This window comes from Petaurus breviceps, unplaced genomic scaffold (genome assembly GCF_028583685.1).
Source record: "Petaurus breviceps papuanus isolate PSGF00001 unplaced genomic scaffold, PetGlider_PUasm1.0 218, whole genome shotgun sequence".
NCBI classification, from domain to species: Eukaryota; Metazoa; Chordata; class Mammalia; order Diprotodontia; family Petauridae; genus Petaurus; species Petaurus breviceps.
This window is the reverse complement of record NW_027185872.1, coordinates 3,067,501-3,076,838: the sequence shown is the minus strand read 5'-3', so window position 1 is coordinate 3,076,838 and position 9,338 is coordinate 3,067,501. Positions and strand designations below refer to the sequence as shown.

Below are 9,338 nucleotides of genomic sequence, written 5' to 3'. Positions count from 1 at the left end.
TGAGACCCTGGCACAAAGAGTAAATGCTTAATCTCTCTCTCTCTCTCTGTATGTACCTCCCTTCCTCCAGGACCAAAGGGAATCAATGCTAACCTTCCAAAACTTATATTTTATAAGGGGATATTTGTAATATTATCTTCAGTGAATTGACGGACCATCAAAGAGACTGAATTGTTTGTGGTTACAGCAGTATTATCACCAACATTATAATTATAACAATAATAATAACAAGATTGTGTTCTGTCATTCCAGTCATGTCTGACTCTTTGTAACCTTACTTGAGTTTTCTTGGCAAAGATATTGGAGTGGTTTTCTATTTCCTTCTCCAGCTCATCTGAAAGATCAGGAAAGTGAAGAGTGACTTGCCCAGGGTCACACAGCTAGTTAGTGTCTGAGTGCAGGTTTGAACTTACAAAGATGAGTCTTCCTGACTCCAAGCCATGCCCTCTAGCCACTCTGCCACCTAGCTGCCCAATGATGAGTAATATCTATCACATCTAATTTGAGGTTTGGAAAGAACTTTACACATATCATTACATATCTCAGTTGATCGTCAACAATAGCCCTGAGAGAAAGGCATTAGGACCAGTCCCATTTAGTTATGAAAAGTAATACTGAAAGAGTTTAAGTGGTTTATACAATATCACACAGTTAGGACATGAGTCCGAGGCAGGATTTGAACTCATGGCTTCCTGACACTAAGTTTGACTCTCTGTCCACTACTTAATAGTACACAATACACTATAAGCCCTTAACAAATGCACCATGTAGTTATACCACCTACACCTAGTTCTGGTGTCTGAGGGAGCACTGGAACCCATTTCTCCTGACTCCTTTGACTTCTCTTGTCAAAGAATACCCATCTCAAATATGAAATAATTAGAATGATGAAACAAGAGTAAAAGACACAGACAATAAATAGGATGCATTAGATAGGAAACAAAGAAAGATTACTGGAGTCTAGAAGTTTGCTCTAGGGAAAATCTCTACAATAAATCTGTGCCAAGTTTATGCCAATGACCGATGGAGAAAGCCTGGGAAGCATTTCTTTTAAGCTAATGGTAAAGATTCCCTCCCTACCTCCCACCTTCTGGCACGTTTCATAAACTGAAACTACTTCCACAGGGACTACTCCCAATTGTCACCAGACACTGGCCATCATCTGTCTGTCTCTGCAGTTTCCTCTCTCTTGCCTGTGCTTTGGTCCATATTACCTTGAAGACTTGGCCAATTTCTTTCTCCATTTTCCCTAACTAAAAATGAGCAAAATTAGGATAGTCCTTAATTATTTGCCAAGTCCTTTGGCATTTCTCTCTGAGCAACTCCAGATAATTGCTCAGTCTTGTGATTAGCACTTGGCCCTTGGGGAGGTGAGGTCAAATTTCTTCCAGTCCTGATTGAGCATAAATTACGAGGTATAGTTCAAGTTCAATTTCTGATGCAAAAAAAGTTACATGATCTGTCACCATGCATTAGTACTTTCCAAAGAAAAGCTAAACTGGAAAATTAGCAGGTTGAAGGTCCTGTGCCCTGGCTCAAAGGACCAATACCTGTCTGGATTTCATCCATCTCTCCTGCTTAAATATCTGGGAATCTACTTCCAGAACCTTTAAAGATATAGTTCCATACTTGTCTTAAGGAAAAATCTTCCAGATCACAGTTTCCCTGGAGAGGTGGGGAGGGGAAGATGAAAGTGTTGTGGAAGGTATTTTGTTTCTCCAAATACAGAGATCACATTAGATAGCTAAGAATGAACTTAGTTGACACTGAACCACATCACAGGTCTGTATCTCCTACACAATGGCTTTTTTTTTGTGCTAAATTCAAGGAAAATATTTGAGGCCCTGCTAGTATGAATGCAGTCATGATGTTTCACCCAAAACAAACAGATTCAAGGATCACAAAACTGGGGTTCAAATCCTACATGAGATGCTAATTGTGTGATGTTGGGATGATCATGATCCCCTTGTGTCCTTGAGGTTCCCAGTCTCTAGAAAGAACAGCGTGGAGGTCTCTTCCAGTTAACGAGATATAATCTCACCCTTGTGAGTTGTCTAACTATTCAAATAGAAATTACCTTGGGAGTAATAGTCATTACAGAATGAAAGCCTACTTCAATATCTGGAGAGAAGATATCTTACCTCCCTACCTCGGGTCTTGTAATATATGTGCATAAGCATTGGAGAGTGGGCCTGGACTTTGGGGAATTTTAACACTGGACGACACAGGCAACCTGGGGTTTCTCTGTGCCTTCAGATTCTGCTCATGGGAAGTCCGGAGACTCTTGCTAAGGGGCAAAAATGGGGTCCAGTATTTGTTTCTTTATTGAAGTACTCTCTATAATTCTGTATTAAGTTAATAAATATGAAAAGACACATGGAAAAAAAACCCAAACACAATGACCCAAATGTCTGATACTTGAAATTGAGTTGGTTAATTTTTCCATGAAGCACAATTTAATCTGCCACTGCTGTTCCAGTTTGAAAATTAGTGCTTTTCAGGCCTGGAGATGATGCCTGCTCCAAGCAGACAGACACCTGCAGGTTGAGCTCCTCCCTATTTTCATCATCTTTTTTTTTTTTTTGGCTGTACTTAGGGAGAGGGGCAGGGGCCAAAAATAGAGGCTGTGGGAGCAGAGGTTTGGTCTGTTTTTGCCATAAAATGTTACGGAATATAACAAGGGAAATATACTTGTGCTGAAGGCACCACTTGAGCTGCATTTTTCAGTAGATGAAAGTGCCCCCAGTGCTTTCTAAAGAAACAAAGAAAAACAAAAACAAAACAGGAAAATAAAGGAAAGAAAAGAACTAAAGCCTGTGTTTCACCAGCCTTCCTCTTAACAGAAGCTTCTCAGCTTTGAGAATGGACCATCACCACTGAGATGGACAGAAATATCACTGAAACATTTAGCTTTATTCCCCAAGTTACAGCAACATGAAGCCCCAAGGAAGATGTTCATGCAGGACTCCAGCAGGCTGCCCGCACTCACCCGGAAAAATCACTGATGCTTCTGCTCTAACATCCATTTATTTCTTTTGCTTGTCGTTTTATTAGTTTATTCACGTGTCCACTTACTCACTCATTCATTTAATCATCTTCTTAGTCAATCATTAATCTATCAGTTATTAATCTATCAGTTTATGTATTCATTCACTCATTTCAATATTTCTGATTGTTTTTTCATCCCAATTGGCTCAGACTACACTTTTGTTAATGTAAGCACGAACACAGAAATGAAGATGTTTGTGTGAACACATACATGTATGTGCATATGTGGATGTGGATGGATGAATAGATGCACATATGTATGTCTTTATATGTATTTGCACAGCTTGAGGCCTTACATAAATGGCATTGTTGAATGTTACTCTCTTTTTCATTACCTTGCTGCCTTGAATACACCAAGTTTCCTCTCAGTGTTAACACTCAGGCAGTTGGGTACAGATGAAGAGGCAGCAAATTGAAAGTCAGAAAACCTGCTTTCAAATCCCATCTCTCTTTTACTCTATATAGGACCTTGGACAAATCACTTCATTTGTGGGCCTGCATTTTTCCATCTTTAAAAACAAGCAAGAAATAAGCAAATATTGATTCAATGCCAATTACACACCAAATACTGACCCGAAAAGGAAAGGGCTCAGCTGAAGGCCCTCTCAGTCCTCCGCCAGCCTAAGACTGATGATGTTCTGACTTCCATGTCAACCATAGTTCTTCTCAAAGGTCCAATCATGCTTATAAGAGTAAAATTTGTGTTACATAAAGTTCCTGTTGTAATGACACATTTGTGGACCCAGATAAGTGTTTTAACATTACTATAATAAATTCCTAAGGAAAAACAAGCTCTATTATTAAGCTGTCACAAATCAAATCTTCAATTTGCACAAAGGAAGTTGTGCTCACATCACTGGCCTAACTGAAAAGTCACAACAGAAGAGACATTTAATGGGGATTTGGGCGTAATACTGAACTCAAAATTGATATGAAAATAATTATGTCAGATTCTAATGATAACAGACAACAATTCATCACAAAATTAAGCCAAACCCAATGACCATTGGAGTCAATCTTCAGTAAAGGGTGTTTTCCAAGAATCAAGCACTGAATTACTTCCTTTGCATTAAACGCATGACATCTGCTCCTGGTTCACGTTCAGGCCTTCAATGCTGCCTGCCTTCAGGAACTTACAGAAGATCATACATAGCTCATCTCAGAGTTGCTTTACATGGCCTGGGGCAAGTTGTCTCATGCTTCTTAATCCCCAGTAGAGAGTACAGACAGAGAATAAAACCTGGAGGAAAAAACACACACACATTTATAAAACATGTGGAAAACAAAAAAAGTATTAGTTCTGTTACTTTATCAGTATTTAATATTCAGGTTAAATTGGCAAAGAGAAGTTTCTCCCAAGAGAAATGAGCCCCGGCATCCTACCCGCAGTTAAACTACGCACATTAGTTTTGGCAGCCTGGACTTGGATATGGCTTAACAAACACCAGTTCAACGTGAATACAGGAGGCCCAAGTTGGAAGAGAGCAATCATTTTGTTCCTGGGCCTTTCTTCAGCTCCGATACGCCCAGTTGCTGCCACAGATGGGCTTCGAAATGTTAGGTCACGAACAGAAGTAGCTCTCTCCTGGCTGTTGGGCATACCGCGAGGTTTATGAACTGTAGTAAATGATCTCATTGTTTTTATAGACCAAGATGCCTTTAGAAAAGAAGGCAAAAGTGATTTTTGAAACTGCCCCCTCCCTTAAAGGCTATATATTCTAGGAGACCAGGAACTCCACTAGCCCCAGATGACATGGGCTGTATTCCAAACACATTATCCCTGCTTCTCTCAATGACCCACATCCTTCCTTCCTTCCTTCTGTCATTCATTTGTTCATTTCCCCAACAAACATTTATTAAGCACCTAGAATGGGGCATGAACTGTGCTAGATACTGGAGATACAAAGACAAAATCATTTTTTTTTCTGACCTCACAGATTAGAAATTTTGATCTGGAAGGGGATCTAGAGAACATCAATTCCAAATTTCCCATTTTAAATATAAGGAAACTGAGGAGTTTACAATTAGCTGAGGGAAAAGAAAGATACCCAGGTGATACATTCAATAAAGTTAGGTAGATAAATACTTAAAGATAGATAACATAACAGATGATAGAAAACTAGGTTGAGAGATGTTAGATTACTAGACAGACCGACAGATGGATAGATGGATGGATGGATGGATGGATGGATGGATGGATGGATGGATGGGTGGGGCACAGTTCATGCCCCAACAAAGATTGATTAATAGATAGATAGATAGAGATATAAAATAGATAATGTTTGAGTGGGGGTGAGACCTGTGGTTTCATTGATATATAGAACATAGGGCTGCATCTATTTGTGGGGGGGGGTGGAGAGAGGGAGGAAGGGAGAGGGATGAGAAGAAAGGGTGTAAGCTATTTCTCTAGAGATATAATATAATAATACATTTTATTTCCCTGGTGTAGTTAATTCCCAGGAGAGGAAGCGTCCTCTCCTAGGGCAAGTTGGCACCTTTTCTACATCTAATAGTCTTAAAAAGTAGCTTCCAGCCATAGTATAAACTCAAATTGAAGCTAGGCTCACTGAACTGTACTACAGCTGCCTGAGAGATACATGTTTTTTTAATGCTTTATTAACTTCTGATTTACAGCATTTGTTTCCACCAGATTTGAGTTGCAAATTTTCTCCCCGTTTTTCCCCTATCCACCGCCCCAAAATAGCAGTCCCACAGGATATCCCCTCCTCCAATCTGCTCTCTCCCATATTTTCTCTCATACCGCTTTCGACTTTTCCAGTGGGTCTCTATGCCTCAGTGGCTGTATATCTTATTTCCCAATTACATGTAAGATGGTATTAATAATAGTATATATATACATACATATGTATATGTATATATGTATACATACACACATATATACATATATATTTGAATATCTGATTTTAAAACTTTCAATTCCAGATTCATTCCCCTCCTCCCTTGTCACCCACCCTTACTGGGAAGATAAGCAGTTCAGTATAGGTTGTACATGTGTGGCTATTGCAAGACACTAACATAGCAGATATATTGTAAAAGACTGACTATATTTCCCTCCCTTCTATCCCACCTCCCACTTGTTCTATTCTCTAGTTTGATCCCGTCCCTTTTCAAAAGTGAGTGCTTCCAACTTCCCTCCCCCCCAGCCTGCCCTCCCTTCCACCATTCCCCCTATATCCCCTCTCAGAGCTACATTATGCTGTTGCTTTAAAATGTTATGTGTCTTTGTTTGCTGTCTTAGGGAAGTGTGAGGGGAGGGAGGAAAGGAGAAAATTTGGAACTCAAAATTTTAGAATAAATAAATGTTAAAAATTGTCTTTATATGTAATTGGGAAAAAGTACTGTTTAAAAAATTGGAAAAGTAATGTTATCAGTGTTTTATTAGATTCTTATAGTTAGTTAAATATTTCCCACTCACAATTAGTCTGGGTGGGGCTTCCCTCAGGAAGGTCTCAGACCCCACTGGACAACCCTGACCCTACAGTAATAAGATGTGCAGTATCTTGCCTGGGGTCACGAATGTCTGAGTCAGAAACTGAATGAAAGTCTTCCTGCCTTTGGTGCTGCCTTTCTGCAGAGCAGACACAAAGAATTTTGCAGGAAGAAAAGGTACTAGCCAGTGATGGTACAGAAGCCATCAAAGAAAGCTTCATGGAAGGCATGGCATCACAGGGACACTCAGAGGCTCAGGTGATGAAGGAGTATGTTCCAGGAACAGTGAGATGGGTGTGACAGGATTCCTGAAAAAAAGACAAGCAACCTGGAAATGGAATGTCATGTATAGAGAGAAGGAAGCAAGTCAGTATGGCTATAGCTTGGAGTGTGTGCTAGGGGAATGAAGTTGGTAGGGAGAGATGCTGTGTGAAATAAACCTAGAAACAGGGGCTGGAGCCAGATTTTGAAGGATGTTTAAATGTCACATTTGCATGGTGTCCTCAAAATCATAAGGAACTAAAAGGATTTCTGAGGTAGGTATTGTCACAGTCATAGCCCAGCCAACCTGTAAGAATGCCAATTTGAGGGGGGGGGGGCAAGTGGCTGAGCGAGTAAGAGCACCAGCCCCAGTGTTGGGATGACCTGAGGATCGAATCTGGGCTCACATACTTAGCACCACACCCAGAAATAACTGGCTGTGTAACTTTGAGCAAGTTACTTAACCCTGATTGCTTAAAAAAAATGCCAATTTGACAAATGGTCAAAAACTGAATTGGATAGGAGAGAGTCTGGAGGCAAGGAAACCAAATTAGGGGATTACTGGGATCAACAGACACCCAAGTTATGCTGTCTTGGCCTTCTCAGGTGTAAAATTACATTTACATATGGAAATTTTATATTCTTGAAGAAAACAGGCAGTGATCTAAGTCCGCACAGCCTGGCTGTTCCATCTCTTCCTAAGTTTTACCTTCAAGGAGTAATATATGAAACAACATAAGAAAAATTGCCCATGAAACAGCTTCAGTCTGATGAGCAGTCCATCTCCTCTTCCTCACCTATCTGCACCACACACACACACAGACACACACACACACAGACACACACACACAGACACACACACACAGACACACACACACAGACACACACACACACACAGACACACACACACAGACACACACACACACAGCCCTTAAATGCCAGGTTCTGGAAAGGAGGGCTTCATTGAGCTTCCTGGCATTAAGCTGCCTCAGCATATGAGATTCTCTTTCTAGTTATCTAAAGCCCTCAAGCCCCAAATGGAGCCTCAGAACAGGTGCCAGACATGCCCAACCCCTCCCCCCACTGCTTTGGTTGGTTTTTAAGCAATTTGGCTCTGACTTCATCCTCCTTTGCCCTTTTATCTCCCCTCTCCACAAAATGGTAAAATATCATAATTCTTCTCCAACTTCTGTGTGCGTTGGTGCATCATTCAGGACATAGGAGCGTGATGGCCAGGGATGTTGGTGGGGTCAGCAGTGTGTGCATGAAGATCACTTATTTTCTTGTATTATTCTAACTTCCTTTCTCAGTTACTAAGCCACTCGCATCCCCCATCCCCAGGAAGAATGTCCCTATTCCTGGAAGATCTATAAAGCCTATGTACAGAGGACACACATTTAAGCAATAAGAATGGAAAGGCAGAATCATTTTTGAGGAGATGCCGAGGTCCTGAGATGCAGCCAAGGGCCATTACCTGAGGCCAGTCATTAATCTACAGGAAGGGCCCTATACTGCCTGAGATGGAGCCAAGGGCCATTACCCGAAGCCAGTCATTGATCTACAGGAAGGGCCCTATACTGAAGGGCTTTTGGCTCTAATATGAGGAAAAATGGGGGGGGAGGAGTAATAACTTCCAAACATTGCCATTTGGATTTTATGTGTGGGTGGTTTAGTTTCAAATGATCCTTCTGGGCCATTCTAGAGAACTAATATCCCAAACATTAACCAGTCTGATTGCTTCATTCAATTCCCGACATTCTTTCCAGTTTATAATACATACAATATGAAAAATTACTAGAAGGCCTTCAACAGTAATGTTGTATCAGGAGTCAAATAAGCATAACATAAAATGTCTCTGGTGGTACTCTTGGAGGAAAAAGGAAAAATAAAAACAATGCTTCCAAAACTGGTTTTTATTTTCTTCTCTATGAATGTGATTCCCAAGTGATGGCGTAAAGGATTTTCTTTGTTGCACTGGTACTAAAGAAAGTACTTCCTTATCCGTTTCAAAATATATTACCCCAAAGGGGTAACCTTTGGGAATGAAATGGCAAATAGTTACCCATTCAATGGTTTGTTATTGTAGCATAGATGGATATTCTTATTGGAAGAGGGACCAAATGGGAGGATTTGTGAAAGGTGGGGACCTAGTCTGCTTGATGGTACAGGCTGGTCACCTTCTCTGCTGCAGGTCCAGTAGCTAATTACTAAGACTATAACATTTCCCCTTTTGTGAATTAAAAAAAAAGGTTTAGCTCTAATAAACATAAACAAAATATATATTTCCATTGAAAAAGGGAAAAGGAAAGTAAAGGAAGGGAAGGAGTATTGTTTAACATATCCTTGCACCTAGAGCTGATTTTTGAAAGCATACACTCCAACCAGAATGCCAGTTCTTTTGCTGTTTTTGCTTGTTTGAATTTGCCTCTCACTCCTTCTGATCTCTAATCTGTATTTTCCTGAAACATTTTGAAAAGCCCAATTATTTTTAGTCCCAATCTCATCAAATAGAGTTCTCCCTCATAGCAATTTAACATGTTAACAACATGTTAACAAGTCAACATGTTAACAACATGTTA

The 9,338-nt window shown here is 40.3% G+C and overlaps 1 protein-coding gene across 1 annotated transcript in view; it reads right to left on the bottom strand.

Moving 5' to 3' along the window:
* Window positions 1-2,832: 2,832 nt before the first annotated feature.
* The window catches only part of AGMO (alkylglycerol monooxygenase), a 394,492-nt gene continuing 387,986 nt past the window's right edge, over window positions 2,833-9,338 (bottom strand). The window contains exon 13 of the mRNA XM_069094395.1: window positions 2,833-4,288. Coding sequence (XP_068950496.1) covers window positions 4,208-4,288 — 81 coding nt within the window. The 3' untranslated portion in view covers window positions 2,833-4,207. The remainder of the gene's footprint in view (window positions 4,289-9,338) is intronic.